Source organism: Pongo pygmaeus, chromosome 17 (genome assembly GCF_028885625.2).
Source record: "Pongo pygmaeus isolate AG05252 chromosome 17, NHGRI_mPonPyg2-v2.0_pri, whole genome shotgun sequence".
Lineage (NCBI taxonomy): Eukaryota > Metazoa > Chordata > Mammalia > Primates > Hominidae > Pongo > Pongo pygmaeus.
This window is the reverse complement of record NC_072390.2, coordinates 45,843,984-45,869,065: the sequence shown is the minus strand read 5'-3', so window position 1 is coordinate 45,869,065 and position 25,082 is coordinate 45,843,984. Positions and strand designations below refer to the sequence as shown.

Genomic DNA, 25,082 nt, shown 5'->3' with positions numbered 1-25,082 from the left:
GGAATAGCAAAGAGTATGCAACAGGCAGGTTTGGATCCTCTTCATATCTGGTGAAGTTATAGTATAAAAAAGCACACTGGCTAGGGTATCTGAACAATGGGTTCAAGGCTTTGTACCACAACTAGCTGGTTGTGGTCATTTAACCTCTCTATTTCTAGATTCCTTGTCTAGAAAATGAGAGAACTAGGTAAGAGGTTATCTGAGATGACTTAAATTCTACAATAGTTTTATTCATAAAGGAGCAAAAGATAGGCAAGAAGCACTACAATTATTTCCTTTCAAAAGGATTAAGCCTTGAAAATAAGTTTATTTCATTTACATTATCTCAGTCACATTATTGCTGCTACTGTATACATATTTTACAGAATTAAGTAAAATTACCTGTCTAGAGTTTCTTTTTCTCAAGTCAGCTTTATGCCTACTAAAAGTAAGCAATGTGTTTCCATTTTATTTATTCAACATAAACAGTAGTGTTGCAAAGAGAAACACAACTTGGTAATGGACTTAAATAGTTGGTTAATTATTGTTGTTAGGAACTTAAAGCCATACCCCAGAGTTTTATTTAAAGTCTAGAAATGAATAGAAGCTCTATGAAGGCAGAAACCATGTCTGTCTTCTTTACCTGTATATTCACAGAGCCAAGACTAGCACTCAACACCTAGTTGCTTCTGAGTAAATATTGTTGAATATATGAATAACTATACAGAGTGCTTTTGGAGAATATCTGGTTGCCAATTGAAAGCTCTATGATTCAGGTCAATGAAATTGATTACGCCATATTTCATGTATTTTTCTGACATAATTGGCAACAGTAGGGAAAAAATTCCCTGTAAGTGGGGAAAACGCTAATATTTCCCCAATAACTCTTTCTACTTGAGGATTGTCATTTTTTTGCTATTCTAGATTAATTTACAGTTAATCACATAAATCAATAAAGTTCAATAAAAATACATATTTTTCTTTGATGAACCATTTCCAGCGATGCTTTCAGTTGGCAAACTCTTTTCTTATTATATTAAGCATCCCCTATTGCTTAATAGCGCATAATATTGAAAAATCTTTTGAAGAGACAAATGACTTCAGATATCTAAAGATATTGACAGATACTCTACATTCCTTTTCAATTTCCTTTCAGAAATGTACATTTCATTCAACTTTTCAATTAAAAATTTTAATATAAATATTTCTCTAAAGAAAAATATGGCTGGTGGATGTAGACAGGGCTTCTTTTGTAACTTCCAAGAACAAGGCATCTTGGTTTACAAGATTGGTTCTACAGGCCTCAAGACCCATAGGATTCACAATATGAGTGATGTGCTATTCATTAGACAGTATCAAGGGATACAATACATTTTCTGCACATTTTTTGACACGTTATTTAAAATCAGAAAGAATTTTAAAAAGGCCTATCTAAAGTGCCTAGCCATATTCACCCCCAAAATGGTATAATCAAATAATGGCATTGACCTTAGAATATCTGAGTATTTGTTGACTATTAATATATATGGTACATTATATATTTTTGGTGGATGTACTGGTGATTACAAGGTGCAAGGTCTCCATATAGAATACTGACCATAAAGCACTTACTGTTTGGTATAATGTATGTTACTGTATCGTGTTACTCTGTGTCGAGATGTCATTGGGGATGTGGAGCCAATGGTTTGGCTTATGGGAAGGTCTGGACTCATCATTTGCATCACTTGAATTTCTGGCCCTACTAAAATATTGCCGCTCATTACAGGTCCCTTACAACCATCAGTTGTGCTACTATTGCTCACGTCAGGCACACCAGGACTAGCCAGTACTCTCTCAGCATAGATTACATTGTTGTAATCTGCTAACTCGGCAGGTACACAAATATTCCCTTGAATATCATAGACAGGTGCCATTACTGCTTCGGTTACTACAACATTGGGTGCAAGCTGAGGATCAAAAATAATTGTAGTGGGTTGTACACATTGATCAGCATTACCGTAAGTCTCAGTCACAATAATATCTCCATGGACCACGGGTTCAGATGCTGCCATTTCTTCTTGGAATTCAACTTCTGAGGGAGTCAATCCTGAAGATTCATTAACAAAGTAATTAGGTCCGAGCAAAGGGAGGTCAGTACTGATTGGTATACAAGCCTGGTGTGAAGGAAATGGTTCAATTTCTGTGTTTAAGCAGATCTCAGCAAGAGTCCTAAATTTTGGATCTAAAGTTTCCATGCAGCTTTCATCTAAGTCATCCACAATCCAACTGCAACAACCAATAGAGCCTACGGGAGACCCGACTCCCTCGTGGTCATAAATGAGCAAGCAGTCAATGGCTGGTCGACCTTCATCTTCATCTGCATAAGCATATGCTTTCTAAAATTAAAAGGAAATGCAGAATTAGAAATTTCTTTTTCCCTAAAATAAGGAAGAATAACAGCAATCCCTCAGAGAGACTTCTGAGTTAAGTTGTTACGGAATAAACTGAATAACAGTATCAATTACTCATTAAAATAATTGATACTATCCATGCACATTCTGTGATAGCATTTGTAACTACCAATTTTAGGATATAGTTTACAATTGCAACAACATCTTCAGCATTTTTTTTGTAAAGAATAATGGTGAAATTCATGTATGAACAGATGGGGAGTAAAGCAGGCTAACTGAAATATGAGATAAAATGGGTTGCTATTTAAGCCAAGTAAACTTACTAAATAGGAATTCATGAGAAGATTTATTCACTCTTTATGCTACTCTATTAGGCCAACTCAATGTCTATAGGGCTTTTTTTTAATGCTGCTAGACCCATGATCTTTTGTCTTTTTTTCATGGATACATAATAGTTGTATATATTTATGGAGCACATGGGATGTTTTGATACAGGTATACAATGCGTAATGATAAAATCAGGGTAATTGGGGTATCTCTCACTTCAAGCATTTATGATATCTTTGTGTTAGGGACGTTCCAGTTCTGTTTTAGTTCTTTTAAAATGTGTAATAAATTATTGTTAACTATAGTCATCCTGTTGTGCTATCAAATACTAGATTTTCTTCATTCTAACAGTATTTTTGCACCTATTAACCATCCCACTTTGTTTCCCCTCCCTACTACCCTTGTCAGCCTCTAGTAACCATCATTCTACTCTCAATCTCCATGAGTTCGGTTTTTTCTTTTAGCTTTCACAAATGAGTGAGAACATGTCAAGTTAGTCTTTCTGTGTCTGGCATATTTCACTTAACACAATGTCTTCCAGTTCCATCCATGTTGTTGCAAAATGACAAAATTTCATTTTTTATGGCTGAATAATATTCCATTGGGTATATGCATCACATTTTAAAAGTCCAATCATCTGTTGATGGACACAGGTTGATTCCGTGTATTGGCTACGTGACTAGTGCTGCAATAAACATGGGGGTGCATATATTTCTTTGATATACTGATTTCCTTTCTTTTGGATATATACCCAGCAGTGCTATTGCTGGACCCCTTTTCTTAGTGAAGGTCAGTTGATGGATAAGTCACTGGACTGAGAATAGGAGAGCTATCTTCTAGGTCTTAATCCAGCACGAGTTGTGGTGATGCTGTGTTCCTGAGTTTTAACTCCTTTCGTTCCCAATCCTTTTTATTTTCTCTTTTCTGTTGGAGGCTCCGGGAGAACATGAAGGACATCAAAAGCAGAGGTCATAAATGCACCTTTTTTTCTCCTTGATGAGCATTTTCCTGCTTTGCTACTGCTATGGGAAACAAGGTGAGGAATCAAGGAAACAGAAGATAGAAAAATGGAAAAGGGAAGTGGAGAATGATGAGGGGTGTGGCCTTGTTCACAGTACTAAGATGCGCTGTGGCAGTTGAATATGAAATCCTGTGGCAAATTAGTATCTTGTGTTTTAAGGAGAAGTGAAATATTTTTTATTCAGGTTTGGGATAGGGTTGAGAATAACAGCATATTTCAGAAGAGGCCTACTACCATTGTGAGTATTTTACTATTATTATTATTCAATCTCAAGACGATTTTGTGTGTGACTGTGAGGGCATTACCTCCGAGAAGTAGCTGTCCAAGAACGCCATGTTGATGTCTGAGTCAGCGTAGTCCCGCAGGGTTCCCATGGTAGAGCTCCTCTTCCTTGAGGCCCCTGCAGCTCCTGCGGCCCCTGCGGCCATGAGGCCAACGGCTGTCCCCATACCTGTGTTGAGCTCCACTCCCGATACACCTCCTTCCGCCGTGCCCCCGGCTGCATAGGTGTTGGTGTAGATTTCTGAAAAGGGAGGATGTTAGTGTAACAGCGCTCGAGTTGCCTGCAGCGCGCATCTGCCTAAAACGCTGCCACCGCCATCTGCGGTGCCACCACCACCCGGCAAGGCGTAGGCACTAAAAAGCTGACAAAGAGCGATACGAGTTACACCGATACATCTCCAGGCTTGTTGACCAAATAAAAGTAAATTAATTACACAGATGGAGTCAGTGGTGGGACGTGGCTTTCCCACATTTGCACAGACTTCGCCCTAGACTTAAAGGTGTAGAACTTGCCAAGAGGAACTACAAGCAGGCGCCCGTTCCTGCCGTGGCTGCTGCGGGCTTGACCCACCCGGGAGCCCTCCAAAGCAAGGCCAGCGACGGGATTGCAGAAACTGAGCTCATAGTCCTCCTTCACTCCGGAACAGGATGGAGCTGGGCTCACAGGGATGTTCAGTCACCGAGTTTCTTTGCATGCAAAGGGCCAAGCTTGGGATACTAAGGAATCAGAGAAAGCTCACGTGCACTGCAGAATTAAGCACCCTCTCTATTTGGTGCAATCATTGCCATATAACTAAGTAGTGTGTTCAGTATTCTTAGATATGCGTGGGGCTGGTAAGATAGGAGAGTTTAAGACACTCTTGAGGCAAAAGCTTGTCTGACTTTAAGAAAAGTTATTCAGTGTATTATTAGAGTACATTTACTGCCTTTTCTTTAGCTCTTAAAAAAAAACAGCTTGTATTATAAATAATTACTACAGTAGCATGTACTCCGTGCCAGGCACTACTCTAACATATATTTTGTGATATATGTATATATACACACTTATATATGTGTGTGTGTATATATATAGACACACATACACATGTATGTTATATATAATAAAATAATCTATACAATATATGTATGTATTATATATTACATATATAATACGTATTATTTACTCCTCACAGCAACACTTTAAAGTAGGTACTATCATAAGCTCAATTTTAAAGATAAGGAAACTGAGGCCCAGTGAGGTTAAATGTCTTGACTAAGGACTTATTACTACAGGTTGAGCATCCCAAATCCGATAATCAAGAATCCAAAATGCTCCTAAGTCTGAAACTTTTTGATCACCACGGCACAAAAAGTTTGAGCCAAACTCAAACTCATGGTCCTACGCATTTCAGATAAAAGATATGCAACCCTTAAGCAAGTGGCAGAGCTGGGAATCAAACCCAAGCATTCTGCTTCCAGAGTTTGCTCTTTTAACTGCTGTGTCATACTTCACTGTCTGTAGTTTCAGATAGAAAAAAAAAGTGGCTGCTTCAAATAGGTCACATTCCCTCTAATTATACTGTCACCCAAAGAGATTGACAGACTTTTCCATAAGGTACTTCTACATGAAGTTGGTCTGGTTGAATAATTTTGAAAAATTTAAAAGGAATAACAGATTTTGGTGTCTACTGACCAGAGGAATCCATCCGATCCTGGGTATTTGAGGCTGTCATGGGTGCACATATATTTGACACATCCTGAAAAGAAAAATAAACATTTAAAAAACAAATGCTTTATGTTAAACATTTAAAAACTGACATCTGTTCATTTTTGTGCAGTATGTAATTGTTAAGACATGCTCAATTTCCACTGAAACTCCACACTTCTCTGGAAAGTGACAGTCCACTTACCCTGTCCTCGGGATGGGCCCCTTCAATTCTCCAAGACTGCATCACTCCTTCTCCACCCTCAGGCACAGGAGCAAATCTTGTTCCCAGGCCTTCTGGCTGTCTCTGTTTGCAGCAACACAGGAGCAGCAAGAGTGGAGCCACTGCCCAAGAAAGTGACAACGTCGAGTTAACACAAATTGCTCAGTTTAGGAAGTCACTGGATGAATCATTTTGGGGAGCATTTGGTGGCAGTATATTTAGAACAAAAATACAAATATATGTAAGAAAATCTCATTTTTTTCCTTTAGGGGACTGAGTATACATATCCACTTTTATAAATACAACACCACCAAATCACATAGAACTTTAGTGCTAGATGGCAAGGAGTTTGAGATCAGGTAATTGAATTTCTTTACTGACAGATTAGGAAAGTAAGGTTGTCTTTAGTCGAAGACTCTTGAGCTGGTTGGGGCAGATGGACACATACATGTAAGTTAAACGCATCATGAATATATGTTATCAAGAGGATTGAATACAGGATTCAGCTATAGGACCTGGAGATAGGACCTATCTTCAATCCTTATCACAGTTACACTTAAAATAGAAGTCAAATAATACTCACTAAATTTAATGGAGATATTTACAATTATTTTAAGACTTTGTTTACAGACTATAATGAAAAATTAAAGCTATCAAAAATGTTTAGCTATCCAAGTGTTTCTTCTAAGAGGAAATTTCCTATTTGTTACCCTAATAATCACCTCAATTCTATATTTTAATCCATAAATATAGACACTGATTAAGTTTTCTAAGATTCTAGAATACACTCTGTTTAATTCTTTGGGCCCACTCTAGTTGCTTTTCATACTTTCCTAATTCTCTAGCACGGCATGCATTTTACTAAGTGGGTTAATTAAAGATAAAGAATAGAAGGATAAATGCTTGAGGGGATGGATGCCCCATTCTCCAGGATGTGATTATTTCACATTGCGTGCCTGTATCAAAGCAGCTAATGTACCCCATAAATATGTACACCTATTATGTACCCACCAAAATTAAAAATTAAAAACAGATACAAAAGAAGAGAATATCAAAGTTGCAAAATCAACTTTAGTCTTATTACAACAATTAATTTGGCAATTTTGCCATCTGCACTATGAACAGTGAAAGGTCAAGTTATACCTTTCCACAGCATTTTCTGGAAAAGGGCTAAAACTAGAATTGGTAGCCCCTAGGCCATGGTTCCACCTATTCTATATTTCTGTGAATTTAAATGTGAGCTGGATCATGTACCATTGCAGGCATGAACTCTAACAAAGGCACTATCTAATAAATGAAATGAAGTGTTTTTAGCACATACCCAATACAATTACTGTATGTGTAATCTCATTTGGAGCTAACATCAAAAGTGTCAATTTGAGGCCCTTTGGGAACATAGGTTTGGGCTCAGATCCCTCCCACTACCATCACACTGCCCCCCTCTCCTAAAATAGACCATGGACTTCTCCATTGAAGACAAGTGTCCATAGGGGTATTCCTCTCCTATTCTACAATCAATCAGTTGAACAACTCTCATGCTTTCTTTGACTGGGTCAGGAAAAAGTCTTGAAATTCTTAGTGCTAACCTTATGGAAATGCAGCTGACACTGGGTTTTTAGCCCTGAACTGCACATTAGTCTCACCAAAGGGCTTGAACATGCTGATGCTTGGTCTCATCTTGAGTATGACTCAAGTATGAGTAATTTTGGAAGACCTTTAACTAATTCTTATGTACAACTAGGGTTGAGAACCACTAACTCAAAGCTTACCTGAAAACCACTACTCAATTGCCGTAGAGTTATATTCTGGGAAAATATCTCTAATATCATTGTGAGAATCACTCATGATCTTTGCATAGCTTTGAAACCTCACAGATTATTTCAAGAAAGAAATCCTCACCAAAAGTCAACTGTTATTTTTTATGCCTTGAAATGATTACATTTTAATTAGTGCTCATCCCTGAAAACATAGCAACAATACAGTTTGACAAATTTAATTCTCTTTAATTTTAGAACCCAGCTTTTGATCCCCATAAAACCTAAATATTGCAAGGGCAACCTAAAATGTATGAAGTACTCTTCCTCTGAGGATCTATATGTTTAAAAAAATTCTATGGGGAAAGGAGGGCCCTTTTTGGGAAATTTTTGTTTGGTGATCTTGCCACTTCTGTGACCAGTCTTAGTGTAGGAACTCACCCAGAGCCCAGAGGCTAATTCTCTGTTCTAGTCTCTTCTACTTGCTTCCTACCGCAGGGTCACCGGCGCTCATCAGCTCTCATCGACTCTTCTGTGCCATTGTACTGAAGCCCAGAATGCCTGGTGTGTCATGAACATGCCTCCATGCTGGCTCCCAGCCTCCCTTTTAGCCTCTCTGCTTCCTAGGTGTGCTATGCTCTTCCATATCTTGCTCCCTTTTGTTTGTGTGTGTGTTTTTTTGTTTTTTTTTGTGTGTGTGTCTTTGATTACCTTTCAAATTTCCTTAGACATCATCCTCCTTTAAAAGAAATCCTCAGCAGGGTGCAGTGGCTCACGCCTGTAATCCCAGCACTTTGGGAGGCCAAGGCGGGTGGATCACGAGGTCAGGAGTTTGAGACCATCCTGGCTATCACGGTGAAACCCCGTCTCTACTAAAAATACAAAAATTAGCCAGTCATGGTGGTGGGCGCCTGTAGTCCCAGCTACTTGGGAGGCTGAGGCAGGAAAATCATTTGAACCTGGGAGGCGGAAGTTGCAGTGAGCCGAGGTTGCACCGCTGCACTCCAGCCTGGGCAATAGAACAAGATTCCATCTCAAAAAAAAAAAGAAAAAAGAAAAAGAAAAAGAAAAAAAATCCTCAGCTTTTCAGGCTCACCTCAAAATCCACTTTTCCAAAAAGATTGTCCTAACTTTTCCACATTGACTTAATTGCTTCTGCCTCTCTACTCTTAAAGCGTTTTAAGGAAATTTCCATGATGGGATTTGTTTTGTGCTTTTAGGTAGTATATGTAGTGATTTGCATGTGTTTCCCATTTTTAGGACTCTCACTCACCCTAGGCTTTCTTAGTTATCATTGTGGATTAAGCACATATACTTGTCAGTCCCATTGTTTATTTCTAAGGCACTCAAAAATTGCTAGAGATACCAAAAAGAAATGGCTCCACGGACCTAACCATCCCAGCGAGCCTCGTAACAGTCCTATTTTGAAGAACTATTGAAAAGAAGGATTTAATTGAGTACTCACAAAGCAGTAGCAGGATGCCCAGAACCATCATGCCGATCCCTGCTGGTCCAAGACCAACATTTGAAACTCCAGCTTGGTCTTCAGTGACAGGCCCATACGTGTCACCAGTTATATCCTCTGTGTAGATGCCCGCGGCACCAGAGTCCAGGCACATGTGGTTGTCATCGCAATCGCAGGCATATAACTGCACCATCTGTGCCAATTCACATGCTCTGTTATAGCTGTCCTTCACCAGGATTGGGATTTCATAAAATCCTGGAGATAAAACCTGCTTAGCCGTAAGGATTGCCGAGGTAGCTGAAATGGAAGAGAGGAAACAGAAAATAAATGGAAATTCCTTGGTGGGCTGGGCGGGTGGTTAACTCTCCCTAATACCAAACATTGACTTAAAACACTTGATTTTTCATGCTTTCTTAGTCATAAAGCCCCTTGTACTTTTTTTAACATTTATTTTATTTATTGTTATTATTATTATTCTTGTTATCTTTGAGACAGGGTTTCATTCCTATTGCCCAGGTGGGAGTGCAGTGGCACAAACATGACTCACTGCAGCCTTGACTTCCTAGGTTTAAGTGATTCTCTCATCTCAGCCTCCTGAGAAGCTGGGACTACAGGCATGTGGCACCATGCCCGGCTAATATATATATATATATTTAGTAGAGGCAGGGTTTTGCCATATTGCCCAGGGCGGTCTTGAACTCCTGGGCTCCAGCGATCCACCTGCCTTGGCCTCTTAAAGTGCTTGGATTACAAGCATGAGCCGTTCTGCCTGGCCTTTTTTTGTTTCCTTTCTTTCTTTCTTTTTTTTTTTTTAACATTTATGACTAATTTTTAAATAAGTATTGCTTACTGCTGGATTGCTACTTCTACAATGCAGGCAAGGACCTTGTTGCATCTTCCCAGAGCAACAGTAATTGGCATATAATATACATTCAATAAATATTTGCCCAATGAATAAATAATATTGAGCTGAAAGAAAATATTAGAAGTCTTCTATTTAGGACTACAGTTTACACAATACCCTCCTTAAGACTGTTCAAAATTGTTGCTCTTTCATTTAAAATTGTTCAAATTCTCCTAATTCTTTGTGCTATCATTGTCTATGAATTTTTATAAAACATATTGCCTAAAATATTGGTTGGAATTTATTTATTAATACAAGGAGTGTTAAGAGATGATTAAATTTACAGCTAAACCATGAATAGTAACTGATTGATCCATAGCACACAATGTTTTTTATTATGATGTTTTATTATCCTCAGTTAGCTAGATGGCAAGCCAGCTATGTCCACCAAAATCTAACCTGTGCACAAGGTAAAAATGAGATAAGACAATGCCACAGCACATTAAGTGAAGTTCATTCTGTTCTAAAACACCAGCAAGCATTGAAACAGGTCCCTAGGAATACTATCTCCAGTGTGGTTATATTTTTTATTGGCAAACCTGTAATAGCTATAATATTATACCTCCATGCAGAACATTTTTTCTTATATGTGTAATCATAATATCTAGGATCTGAATGAGGAAAAAAGTGGTTAGCAATTATTATTGTTTATGAATGGGCTATTGAGCTTTATAGGAGATGGTGAATTCAGAGTTGACTTGATATTAATGGAATTGCTTTAACGTGATTAACTTTAAAAAATATTAAAGTGGTTTTGTTGAAAAGAGCTAAAGGTTTGATGGTAAAAACAAATTGCCTAATTTCTTACTTTGACCAAGTCTTTATTGGTGGTATTTTCCCCACCTTATTTTAGGGTTTCTCCATTCTGTAAATAGAGGGGCTTGGTGGCCTCAAAGAGGTGGGAAGTATTTCCTCTCACCCTGGGCTCTGTAGTCTGATGGCCACCGACTAGCCCATGAGATTTTCCCTGTAGCCCCAAATGAATATGAGATTAGGGAGCTATCTTAGCCCAAATGAGATCCTCTCATAGCATTTTCTTTTTTATTATGCACTTAACGTTTTAGGAAAAAGAACCCAAGGTAGATAAAATGTTATGTTATCTGAAATTTATTCTTAATTTTTATCAATGTCAGCCATTCAGTTGTATGTAGTTATAGTCAAGATACATACATATACAACTTCGTGATCTATTTTTCACTTTACTTTCTTTGGTTTATGCATTCTTTTGTATCTACATTGCATAATTCTAATTTTAGTGACTGTATATTATTAGCACATCTTAATAATATGTACTATAGTTTGTTTAATCATTCCTCTAATATTGAGCAATTCGGATTTAAATTTTTACCCTTAAAAATAAGTCTGAACTCATAGTTATTGTTAAAAATAATTTAATTGATTTTATGTGCTCCTAAGTGAGCAGTAAATATTTAAATGTATCTATGGGATATATGAGTTTCAGAGACATTTATGTGATTTGTCTGAATTTATTCAGAATAGGGAATTGTGACATTCTTAATTTATGAGTTTGTTAAGGGTTCTGTTTATTTTAAACTGAATAAATATTGGTTTAATGTTTTACCTACTCAAAATGATGGGTAAACTGGTATTTATCTACTACTATTTGTAAATTAAATATTAATGAAACATTTTGACTCATTTCATTTCAGTTCAAAATTTTATCAAATATCCTCTGTGTACAGGACATATTTTTTTCATTTAATGTTAATATGGCAAGAATTGTGGAAACAGAAGTAGAATGTTTTATTAAGTGACTTGACACGTTTTTTGGTAATTGTTTTCCTTTTGGACTTAAAGTCCAAAAAGCAAGCTTACGTTTCACTTACCATTTGTTGATCTGACATCCCACATGTCAGCTGTTCCTGGTGGCTCATCAACAACACAGAAAGTAAACGGAGACCCATAAGAATGTTCATTAACAGAGATAAGGACTGATGGAGAGTCAATGCAGATGGTTCTTCTTTCAGGAAAAATGTTTGGACAATAATCATTGATATCAGGAACCTCAATACATATGGTTCCTGTAGCTGTTTTTCCAGAGCCGTCTGAAAGAGTAAGTGTCATAGGTGTTGAGGTAAATGGTGTTAGGGAGAAAACTCTTTCTCATATCCCCTGATGATGCCATGGAACTTGTAGGAAACATATACGTGACTTGGGAGGCTTGACAGGTTCCTGCCCGCTTCAGTGACCCAAAGTCACTCTTCCCTTTGTATGTGCTACCTTCCAGCCACACTGCTTCTTTTGAGTTCTTTAAACAAGTTTCTTTTTTACTCTGGACTCTGGCACATTCTTTTCACCCTTCCTAAAATGTTTTCCACCCTCATTTCATTTTGCTAATTCTGACACATCCTAAGGCGCAAAATCAAATGTTCTTCCTCAGAGAAGGTTTACTGCTTTCTAATCTCACCCTGTTCCCATAAATTAGACCCCCAGGTCAGTTATGGACCTCCATTCAGGATGCTCACTGAGTCCTGTGTTTGTAGAAATAACCACAGTTGAAATAAATACTTGTTTGTGTTTTTCTTCTGTGCTCACTGTTTATTTTAATTGCATCTGTTACATGCTATTTCTTTCTGAAATGGCGTTTCTGAAAACAAATATAAGTGTATCAGATTTTTCCCTAATCCACTTGAAACAAGTTTTTGGATAGTATAATTTATCAGAAAGGGCCAAAGATTAAAGATTAGGAGTCTAGGAGCTTTTTAGTCCACTTTTCTACTCTATGTTCTGTTACAGCGAATACAGAATTTTTTTTGCTTGTTTTTAACTTGAAAAGAATCTTAGCTTTCTCGCTTTTAAACTAGAACATTGTCATCTCTGGGGTACCTTACTAGGTCCTTTTCTGAGAAAGCAATAAATTCCTTTTACAGATGTTTTCTGTGTGCCTAAGTAGTAGTCATTGAGGTAATTGAATGAGAATAAACTGAGAACCTACCTATAGTCTATATGATTTTGTATAATATGTTTATATACCCTATTCAGCATTGGACTTGTTTTCACTAGATGAAAGATGTCGATTTCACTTAGTTTCTCATTAGAAAGGCATCAGATTATTCCACAGATTGTTTTATTTGTCATTCTTTGATCTTTGGTAGCTCTTCTATTACCTTGTGATTGGCAACCAAAGCTCAAGCTATTGCTTATAGCGTTTGCTTCCCGATAAAGTTTGCTCTGCATAGAGGTCTGTCTCTTCACCTGATGACGGTGTGTGCTGAAGCAAACTTATTCCAACCATTCAGATGGCTCTGTGCCAGTGCAGACACTCTGCTTAGGTGAATAAACAATCAGCTTTTTTTCTGGATTTCTCTTGGTACATTTTGACAGCACTTTCTCTCTCTTTATTTGCTTGGAGTGACTAATTATTTATTCTAGCATTTGAAGATTTTTCACATATGACCAATATGCAAACATAGGGTGCAATCAACATGGTTAGAATCCATTTTCAAATTAGATCTTCCAGAATACTGATAATAAATAAGACAATGTTATTTATAAAACTGACCCAGGAGTTAAAATTTACCCGCCACAGGATGAAGCCCAGGATGTACAGACGATAGTTGGTTTGGTTTTATCATGGTTTCTTTTTGAATTTTATGCTGCTTCTTTATCTTTACTTTTGTTTTGATACTAGAAAGGTCAGCTATAAACTCAGTGCAAACCTACAGTATCTGTCTTACATTAGGCATGTATCTCGGACACCTATCTTTCCCCTTCTTCACGGTTCCTGACCTTTGTCTCTTGTTTTGTTCTATAGCAGCTGGTTTCCTAGGCACTGCTTCATAGAATCGTTAACTATTGATAAATAAACAAATCCTGTTGCTGCTCACCAAGAGGACTGCTTAACAGATTTACCCATGTGAGAAGTGGCTCACTTACAAGTTAAGTCAGCGCATCTGTATTTACGACTTTTAATATGGATCTTATATTTGGACTAACCTGTGCTTTCTTGGTCCATAGCATCTTACTATGGAAATATGTCTAATCAAGCAACACTCACACAAGCTTCTCACTGTAGTTCAGTTTTAATGGCTCGAAAATAATTGTATTCTTGGAGACATTGCCTTCCCACAAGGTGATCCCCGAATGAACTTTGTCGAGCATGTAGCCCTTACTTTAAGTAAACGTTCCCAACATACCCTACAAGTGAGATTAGCCATACTCAAGAGACAAAGTCATAATCAGAAGATGAATTATATTTTAACTTTTATGCTGTAAGCCATATACAACTCATTTTTGGAAGCAGATGAAATAAACTATGGCTTAAGTGTAAATTATGATTTTAATTGACTTCAATTCTTGATTTGAAGTGTTTAGGGCTTTCTATAAGTCTTGATTACACCATTAAAAATGTCTGAGTCACTCAAATATCAGCATTAGAATAACATAATATTTAATATAATAGTACTAGTTTTCTTAAAATAGTGAAAATAAATTTTCTTACCATCTATAGCCAGGATCTCTGCTGTGTATATCCCATTGATAATATATTTTGACTTCTTATCAAATTCTCTAGAAAATTGTATCTCACCAGTTCTTGAATCAATTTTTAACCAGCTGCCTGCATCATGCCCTATGATATATCTGTTTTTAAATAAAAAAGTTTGTTATTATGCTTTTATGAAAGTTAGTACTTTTAAATCACATAAGAGCTACAATGTGGCAAACTTTAATATTGTGTTTTTATGTTTTATAGTGATGATTGCCTTGGTTTATAAAAAGGATATATATATCAATAAAAATTCAATGATAAATACATTAATATACAGGTCTGCAAGTTTTAAAATTTCATCATTTTTACTCTTCTGGCTCCTAGGATAATTGTTAATAAAATGTATGAGTTTATTTCAGCTCTATTTATTAAATCATAGCAATATAAAACATCCTTTATTCATTTTCAGAAACAAATATTGCTTATTTATTTTCACATGTGGTATACTTAGGATTTTTTTTGTGGCTTTTCAGCCATGTTGATTTCAGAGCACCTCACTGATAGCCTGTTGGGGGCTTGTGGTATCCTCTGTTCAGTGTCTCTATCTGGATCTTGTTACAGATGATAGATTTAAAGTGCTTGACCTCACTGGAAGAAGATCTGGTCTCTACCAGGCACAATTTCAAGTCTTCAGTTCTTTTATCTGAACTGCTTTTACCTCCACTCATCCTGGCAAACTTCACAGGTTTTTTTGAGTCTGTCAATTTGTTAACTGATTTAATAACTAAAACTGTGAACATCAAAGTAACTTATAAGTCAGTAGACTTTGTTTACTCCAAGAATATTGGGAAGAAGAAAAGGATATAGAGAAGGGCAGGATATAGAGAAGACCTGTGTACTTCACTGTGGTTATTTCCAGAATATTTTACATTGTTCTAATTCACGTATAATCTATGTACCTAGTGCCCCAATAGTATCTTTTTATTTCTCCTCTTCTGACTCTCCTTATGCCTATCAATTTTCTAAAACACTGTTTTTAGCTTCTATGATTGTGTTTTTTCTCTTAGATTAAGCAGAGGATTGAAATTAGTCTCAAAGTCATATTAACACAGGTTTAAGAAAACAAGCAGTGACTCAACTTTTATGGTGTCTTATTGCCCACAATATGGCTTAATCGGCCCAGCTCCAGGGTAGTACAAACTGGCCACAAAAGATCAAAAAGACTTATGGAGTAATTTAGGAGGCTCTTTGATCTTACAATTACTCACTGGACACAATTACTTTTATAACTAGTTGGAGCCCTTACATTATTGAAGCCTCTAAAACACTTAAAATTCTAAGATTTCAATGCTCTAATAGTCTTTTGAATCAAAGGAATAATAAAAGCAAAAAAGCCCTCCAAAAGTATTACAACCAACATATACTAGCACATGCTACACGAATTAACACTGGATAGAACCATAGAACACGAAGAAAATATTTGCAGTACCTGACATCGGTTGCAGGGTTTCCTGTGTCCAAATCTATGGCTGTGTATGTGCCAAGCACATAATTCAATAAGGAACTTCCTTTTATTCCTTCCCGCACACTAAAAGCCATAGTACTTGGATGAAATGCAGGTCCTTCTCTCACGTTAACAACTTGAATTCTCACAGGGGTTGGGTGCATTCGGAATTGAGAAGCAACGGAGTAGTGAAAATCAGCTTGGTTTTTAACTCCGATACTAAGCTGAATATTAGGTGCTTGTTCATAATCCAGCATCTGAAATGAAAGAAAATGAAAAACTCTGAAACAGCAAAGAACTCTCTTTCAATAAAGTAAGAAGCCGTGGTAAAGCAAACCACACATTAGAATAAGGTCCAGGAGATATGCTGTTTAGATTTTTAATTGAAAAAAAATTTACTTATTACTGCATTAGGTATCTTAGATATGTTTTTCTGTTTATCTTTTAGCATAATCAGCTATGTAGATTGTTTAAGCCTGTGATTTTAAATTGGAATAAAATTTTGGAGTTTTGGACTTTTTATACAAAAACGCTGAAATGAAAAACGATTATTTTCCAAATGAGGTGTTTATGAAAAAAAGCTTTAGAATGAAATAAAAACTGTTCACACTATTGAATGAATAAATAAATAGTACCCAGATTTCCTTTATAGAACTCACATCTGAGAATCTTTTGAAAGTATAATCAGCAGAATAAAGGTGCTAATATATATGATGTCACTGAACACATAATTTTTTTTTAATGATGTACTCAACTTATAAAGAATTTATGATGATTATAGTCGCTGGGTCTGGTGGACAGGAAAACTCCTTTATGGGGCATATTCAAATAAGTAAATGCCATGCCCAGAGAAAAGTCACCTTTGAAATGGGTATTCTGGATAAAAAATAGAATCTTTTGATCCAGAATGATTGATGTGGTGACATGAAAAGTCACAATGAAAAAGTAGTTGCAAAGAAAGAATTGCTGAACAATGTTTGCTTAGAAGTGTTCTGGAAGCTAAGCTTCACTTGCAATGCATTTCCAACAGCAGAAGTCAAGATATCAGCAAGGCTTGCCATCAGCAGAACTCTGAGGTAAATCTCTGCTTCTCAGGGAAACTCCCTGACATCATGAATGTTTCCTTAGGTTTTAGAGTTACATCTTTTTAGAAGAGCTGATAAGAAAAACATTCATAGAAATTTACTTAGGTTCTTCTTTGGACATGGCTCAGCATGCCGTGCTTGAATTTCAGCCAAAACCCTTGAGGTCTGAGATTTTGATTCCTTTTGCACATCTGTTTACAGATCCACATAATACCTAGTCCACTGGTCCACATAATAGACCACCCCACATGATACTTAGCACAGAACTGAATATAAATTATGTACTCAAAAATCACTTTTCAACTGGAAGAGATCTTTCTTCTACTAATCATTTTTTTATTTAATAGAATTCCATGCTATCTTCAAATAAATGAAAAATCAAGAACCTCAATTTTTTTTTTTTTTTTTTTGAGACAGGGTCTCATTCTGTCGCTCAGGCTGTAGTGCACTGGCACAATCTCAGCTCATTGCAACCTCTGCCTCCTGGGTTCAAGCAATTCTCCTGCCTCAGCCTCCCAAGTAGCTGGGACTATAGGCATGCACCACCACACCGGGCTAATTTTTGCATTTTTAGTAGAGACGGGGGTTTTGCCTGTTGGCCAGGCTGGTCTCGAACTCCTGACCTCAGGTGATCCACCTGCCTCGGCCTCTCAAAGAGCTGGGATTACAGGCATGAGCCACTGTGCCCGGCCTGATAACCTCTATTCTGATAGAGAAATCTCTTGTGGTTTTCTTATGTATACACACAAATGCACTTTTGTTTGTAAGAATATTAATAGTTCTCTCCCCATTGAACAGAGTGTGATGAAAATATACCAATATGTGTCTAAAGTTGTATCAATTAAAGATCTTCACATAATCTAGGAACAGGAAATTGGTCTGGGGTCAATCTTTCCTCTAGGAGGAAAGCCAAATAGAGGAAAGGCATAAAATTGTTTATTCATTCTTTTCAAGTGGGGCCCTTTAGTTAGGATTTTCTGATTGTGTCCAGAGGTCAAGGATTGTAAAGAGCAATGGAAACGATGGTTTACCCTGGAGTCTCTTCATAAAGTAAAGGGAGAGGCTGGGGAAACTCAGTCTTTGCAGTTTAAGGAACAAATGAGGAATAACCACTTAACAAGGAACACAGGTGTGTGTTAGAATGGCTGGGGGTTTGACCTGCAGTGACCTAGAGTGAGGCTCTGGAAGGGCTCAGGATGAAGATAACACATCTAGAAATGTATCTGGCTTCTGGCAGGCTTTTGGCTTCTGTAAATTGTAGTATAGAAGCTAAGCTTAGATTCTCACATCCAATTTTTTTGTTCTAATTTAATATGACACTGCTAATTCTAGTGGAGACACTGATTCATTTTAGAATTAAGTATGAAAGAGGGAGAAAGTTAGAATCCAAAAGAGAATGTGATAGTTTTTCAACAGCAGTGGACTGGGGAAATGGTCAAATGTCTGCCTGAGCGTATACGTTCTCATTCCAGGAAGGCTCATTCTCTGGTACAAATGTGTCTGGAAGAGAGAAGCAGGGCACACGCAGCTGGGAAGGAGTTTATAGTGGCACACAGACTTGGAAGGAAAATCTCAGGGTGCTAGTTCTTTCCTAAAATTGGTTTTACTGGCCCCTGATTATACAGTGAGACACGAAGATGGCAGTTAAATATGACTTTGGGACCAGAGAGTTCCGGTTGGATCTTGTCTTTGCCATTCACCACCTGGGTAAATTGAGACTAGCTATTTGTCCTCTTCAATTTTGTTTCACTTTCTCTAAAAATGGAATTACTGGCTGGGTGCGGTGGCTCACGCCCGTAATCCCAACACTGTGGGAAGCTGAGGTGGGCAGATCACTTGAGGTCAGGAATTTGAGACCAGCCTGGCCAACAATGGTGAAACTCCGTCTCTACTAAAAATACAAACATTAGCCGGGTGTGGTGGCACATGCTTGTAATCCCAGCTACTCCGGAGGCTGACGCGTGAAAATTGCTTAAACTTGGGAGGAGGAGGTTGCAATGATCACACCACTGCACTCCAGCCTGGGTGACAGAGTGAGACTCTGTCTCAAAAAAAAAAAAGAAAAAAAAAAAAAAAAGCAATGACCCTATTTTCTTCTGAGAGTTGTGAGGATTAAATGAGATAATATATGTGAACCCTCTGGATACACCTTATAACAGAATAGTTGGTGTTTAGTAATTGCTTAATAAATATTAGAATTATTATAAAAATAGAAAATCAATTTTTTTTGTTAGAATTCCAATTGGGTAGCATTTTGCTTTGCTTTTTTCCTCAGTGTTGAAGTCAATGTATATATATATATACACACACACGTATTTATGTTGCTTGTGTTTTCATATACACTTATCAATAAATACCAAGGAGAGGCTGTTATTGACAAAGAGACTTTCATTTTTCTGAGATCTTTCTCTTGTTAAACTGTAAATTCCCTGAGAACAGGGACTATATCTTATTTGCCTTCATGTCCTTAACACATAGCAATTCTCAATAAATCTTTTTTTTCTTCTGCCTCCCCGGTCCGGGTTCAAGTGATTTTCATGCCTCAGCCCTCCCAAGTAACTGGAATTACAGGTGACCGCCCCATCTTTCAGTAGAGACTTGGTTTCACCCTGTTGTCCAGGCTGGTCTCGAACTCCTGGACTCAAGTGACCCTCCCGCCTTGGCCTCCCAAAGTGCTGGGATTACAGGCACGAGCCACCTTAAATCCTTTGAATTGAATCTTTGTAATTTCCTCAGACTAAGAGAAGGGTTATATAAAGCTTAGTCAAAAGTCCAGTTTCCACAAGGTTAAGGGGTATCCTGAATGAAAATGGAGAAGGTGTAAGAGGACATTAGTAACCTCATTCCAAATGTATCTGGAATGAGAGGCTGACCTCTGGCTATTGAAAATGTCAAACATGGGAAAATTACGTGTACGTTCTCTAAAATAGTTCTTTTGGCTAGGCAGTAACACAAACATCAAGGTTTAAAATTTAATTTCAATTAGCCTTTCTCTATTACTTTGGTATTTTTAAGCAAATTTTTTCTTACTCTTTTTAAGAGACTTGGAAAGTTATCATTCAGAAAAAAATAGATAAGGCTTTGTATATACACATCCAAATTACCTTGACAAATTTTTCATGAAATTGATATTTCAGTAGTTTTTTTTTTAAGCAATTAAGTATATCTTTAAAAAAACGTTATCACAGAAGGCATATTACATAAGTCAGATAGTACACTGCCTGCATTGTTAATTTTTTTCATATTTATAATTTTATGCAGAAGTTACAAATGATGCAATCAAGTCCAGTGACTTCTGTTTGGATGACATCTATACCATTAGTTTCAGGTAAATATTATCATCAATACTATTCTCAAATTTTGTGAGTCTCTACTATCTTTCGGACACTGGATCGGGTGCTGGGGGTAGAAAGATATTTAGATCAAGTTCTTTATGTGCACAAAATTCTTCTGTTATTTTAGTAGGTTGGGAGACAGATCAAAAGTGAAGAACAGTTACATATTATGAGATAATATACAAAGTTAGTCACTAAGATGGTAAGAACATAGGTAAGAATTGCATGTTATGTCTAGCTCTTGATTTTTAACCAGGATGCAAGGTTTAACAAATTCTGATCCCTGGAAGAAAAACTTGATTAAATATTCAGAATTTGATATGGTGGGAGGTGACCTCTTGTTCCTCTATTCCTCTTTGTGTTGTATTTGGCGATGGCTCCTATACCCATTCCTTTTTTTTTTTTTTTTTCCATTTTTACTGCCATTGCCTTAGATCAGATGCTTAGTACCCCAGGACTTAATTAATATGATAATAATTTTTATAACTTTGGTGTTTTCAGAGTTGAACTCATGTTGTTATTTATTTATTTATTTAGAGTCAGAGTTTCACTCTTGTTGCCCAGGCTGGAGTGCAATGGTGCAATCTCAGCTCACTGCAACCTCCGCTTCCCGGGTTCAAGCGATTCTCCTGCCTCAGCCTCCCGAGTAGCTGGGATTTCAGGCATGTGTCACCACACCTGGCTAATTTTGTATTTTTAGTAGAGATGGGGTTTCTCCATGTTGGTCAGGCTGATCTCAAACTCCCGACCTCAGGTGATCTGCCTACCTTGGCCTCCCAAAGTGCTGGGATTACAGACATGAGTCACTTCGCCAGGCCGGTGTTATTGTTATTTTAGAAAATATCCCAAAGCTTTCCTTGGTCTATAAGTAGGAATTGAAAAACGTTTTTGGTTAAGGGCCAGATAGTAAATGTTCTAGGTTTTAGGGGTCATATCATACATAGTTTCTATCTCAAGTATTCACATCAGCCACTTGAGTGTGGAAACAGCCACAGAAAATACATAAATGAATGTATGTGGTTGTGTTCCAATAAAACTATTTATGAAATGGGACAGGTGAGGACCTCTGGATCACAGTTTGCTGACCTCTGGCCCAAAGCAATGTTTTCCAAACAGAAAGTCCATGATATACTCTTTGAGTCGTTGTGTTCACTTAAGAAATTATAAAATTGTGTGTATTCATTTGGATGACAATCTTATATATAAATATTTTTCATAATTTTGGTGGCTAGCTCTTAAGTTAATATACCATATGATTTCAGTGTGTATGGTTGTGCTTTGGTGGTAAAGTAGTAATACTAAAATTGCTCAGATACTTGAGAAAGGAAAGAGAAAGACCCAGTGAATAAACGATATGTTTGCATCCAGAAGGCTAAATGGCTTCCTAATATGCTACCTGAAAAAACTTCACAGTAACTTGATGATATGGTTTGGATGTCTGTCACCCACAAATCTCATCTTTAAATGTGATTCCCAAAGTTGGAGATGGGGCCTGGTGCAGGGTGATCGGGCAGACCCCTCACAAATGGTTTAGCACCATATCCTTGGTGATAAATGAGTTTTTGCGAGATCTGGTTGTTTACAAGAGTCTAGGACCTCCCCCTTCTCTCTTTTGCTACTGCCCTTGTCATGTGATACACTGGCTCCCCCTTTGCCTTCCACAATGATTGTAGATTCCTGAGGCCCTCACTGGAAGGACATGTCGGCACTTTGCTTCCTGTATGGCCTGCAAAATGGTGATTCAACTGAACCTCTTTTCTTTATAAATTACCCAGTCTCAGCTATTACTTTATACTAACACAAAAACAGCCTTATGTGCTTGAATAGAGAAAAATAGTAACAGAACTGAATAATCACACTGTAAATCCCACAATCACACTGTGTAGCAAGCTAAAAATATGTGTGTACATATATGTCTTAATATATATTTTCCTGGCTATAAGTGTTGATTATGTTGTTAGCAGCAATTTCCTTTGATAAAAAAATAACAATTTCCCTCATTACAGTAATGTTAATCTGAATCTTATTGGTTTGTGATTTTATTCGTTTCTAATTATAAATTTTTCAGTTTTATCATTGTCAGTGAATTAAAAGCAAGTAATTAAAGAAAAAATAATCTATAGAAAAAAAATCAAACCCAATATTTCAGTATGCAAGGTTCTCAGCACATCGATTCCAGCTTCACTTCTCTGATCTGACTTCTCATTACTTCCCTACTTGATGCTACCCGCGGGGTTGCTCACCATGCCCTGAACATGCTTCATGTTTTCTCACTCTGTGTGTTTATTTTATTACCCACATTAGCAATCTTAGCTATAACATCTTGCTTAAGCCTTATTTCCTGCATGAAATCTTTTCAGACAAATCTAGCTCAGAAGGATCTCACCGTTTCTTATCTCATTCATTATTTCATATTCCACTCCCTTGGCAATTAATTATGTTTTATATCATGACATCTGTATTATTTATTACACTGTGAACTCCCATACATCATCTAATTTGGGGGTGCTTACCTTATCTTCACAACTAGATATTGGACACTGTCAGAACAAAACAGCCTTCCTATTTTTCTTGATAATAAGTTTTGTGTTGCTAGCTAGGAGATTCAGACTGACATAGCAGTTACTTAGGACCCTTGATATAAGCAATATTCAAAGTTATGAAGTACTTCTTTTGAAGGCAGATTCTGTCTCTAAGGTCATTTAAAACTTCTTTGGAAGAAAATATTGCAGAAGAAAATATTGCAGATCCTTATACTGTACCTTGACAACTTTCAAAATGCCTTCATTGGTTTGTGGGTCTGTTTGAATATCGAACCAATTCCCATCATTTCCAGAGAGAATTAAATATTGCGCCAACCAATTATCAGTGCCTTCTTCATCAAGATCAATTGCTTGTAATCGTATCAGTTCCGAACTTAAACAATTCTCTTCAATACTGGCTGAGTACTAAAATGCAGGGATCAATTTTGTAGTTAATGAATTTTCAAAAGAAGAAACGTACTTAAAACACAATTATTATTTAAAATACTAACAACAAACTATGTCGATGATTTTTGCACCATTATTAAATGCCCATAGTCCAATCAGGAAAATAAGAATAAAATGATTATAAGATAATAAAACTGACATTCATGTGCTGTATGTAAAATCAAGGTCAAATTAGCAGTTTGTTTCTTTCTCTTCTATTTATTTCTTTTTTTTTGCTTATTGTTAATTTTCTTTATTCTTTTCTTTTAGAAAGAGGATAAGATTTTTTCCTGTAAAGGGCTGAATAGTAAATATATTAGATATTGTGGGCCAGAGAATTGGTGTTGCAACCCCTCATCTCTGCTGTTGCAGCACAAAGCCCTCACAGACAGTATGTAAAGTCATGAGGACAGATATGCTCTCCAATAACACGTTTTTGTTTTGTTTTGTTTTGTTTTGTTTTGTTTTTAAACTGAAACAGACAGCAAGCCAGATTTGGCCCTGCTAGTTTGGATTTTATGCTTCTTTATGCTTAGAGATGAAAATGGAAGTTGAGAATGTCTGGGACTCTAGTAGAATTCATTCAGCAAATCATGAGGCATATACAAAAACATTAATGTTGCTATGTTATTCCCATAGTTAGATCAACAGATTTATGTGTTTCTGTAAATAGAGTATACAGAATAGATAGTTCGTTGCTTTTACAGAGAAGGCTTGTTTGGAGTAGTGAGTCAAAGACAAACATACAATTTGAAGCTATATTAGTATACATAAGAAATTTCAAAGTTTCTATAACAAAGTTGAGTATGTCCATACATAGGACAGAACAAGGCTCATGAGCCAGCATGAAAGCAAATTCATTATTGACACTTATGGAAAAAGGATGATAAGAATACAAACTTACTGAAGTTTTCTCTAAGGTGGGGAAATTATCGTTGACATCTAAAACCTTGATTCTGCAGTCACATTCAGAAGACAGTCCATCTGCAGCTCCATCCCGATCTGAGCCTCTCACAACAAGGTTGTACATACTGTGTTGCTTAATCAAGATGAAAAAGAACGTAAGACTTAGGTTTTGTCTTGAATAGAATCCAATGCATTCAATGCTATTATTTCTCTACTCTTTTATTTACATATCAAATGAAATTTATATCATTGAGCTTTTAATTTTTATTAAAAATGGATTATTTTCCTTCCTTCCTTTATATTGGAGTAAGGGTACACATGGATCGTTTTATCTTTGTCTTTTCAAAATTGAATTTTTTATTTCTTATTCATTCACAGAAGGCTTTACCTCTCTGTCCAAGAAACTGGACATGGTGCAGACTTCTCCAGTGTACCTATTCATAATGAACATGGGTGAACCTGACGGCTCCTGAGAGACGATCTTGTAGGCAATTTTAGAATTCAGATGATTTTCTTCATCTGCATCTGTGGCACATAACTTTACTACCAATGCATCTAGAAATAGAAATGGAGGTGGAGAATGGTTGGGACTCTTAGAATAAATTCAGCAGATCATTAGGCCTAAGAAGACAGAGTGGTTGGCCTTCTCCTGAATTCTCTCCGTTTGAGTTTTCCATGGGAATATAGTACCATAACTTTCAGCTCTACCAGTCATTAAAAAAAATGTGATTTGCTTTATAAAACCCTTTACTGTTTTAAAAGTACTTGCACTCCTTAAATGATTAAATGCTAAATTAGTAGCAA

At 36.9% G+C, this 25,082-nt stretch overlaps 1 protein-coding gene and 1 long non-coding RNA gene across 2 annotated transcripts in view; one reads left to right on the top strand and one right to left on the bottom strand.

The window, feature by feature from the left end:
• Nucleotides 1–337: 337 nt before the first annotated feature.
• DSG4 (desmoglein 4) overlaps nt 338–25,082 on the bottom strand; it is a 38,305-nt gene continuing 13,560 nt past the window's right edge. The window contains exons 6-16 of the mRNA XM_054461327.2: nt 24,667–24,833; nt 24,277–24,411; nt 23,166–23,351; nt 15,969–16,240; nt 14,492–14,631; nt 11,877–12,095; nt 9,126–9,422; nt 5,889–6,028; nt 5,672–5,735; nt 4,023–4,240; nt 338–2,354 (exon numbers count right to left, since the gene is read on the bottom strand). Coding sequence (XP_054317302.2) covers nt 1,587–2,354; nt 4,023–4,240; nt 5,672–5,735; nt 5,889–6,028; nt 9,126–9,422; nt 11,877–12,095; nt 14,492–14,631; nt 15,969–16,240; nt 23,166–23,351; nt 24,277–24,411; nt 24,667–24,833 — 2,606 coding nt within the window. The 3' untranslated portion in view covers nt 338–1,586. The remainder of the gene's footprint in view (nt 2,355–4,022; nt 4,241–5,671; nt 5,736–5,888; nt 6,029–9,125; nt 9,423–11,876; nt 12,096–14,491; nt 14,632–15,968; nt 16,241–23,165; nt 23,352–24,276; nt 24,412–24,666; nt 24,834–25,082) is intronic.
• Nucleotides 18,509–25,082, top strand: part of LOC134738440 (uncharacterized) — a 32,742-nt gene continuing 26,168 nt past the window's right edge. The window contains exon 1 of the long non-coding RNA XR_010124164.1: nt 18,509–18,775. This is a non-coding gene — a long non-coding RNA (uncharacterized LOC134738440). The remainder of the gene's footprint in view (nt 18,776–25,082) is intronic.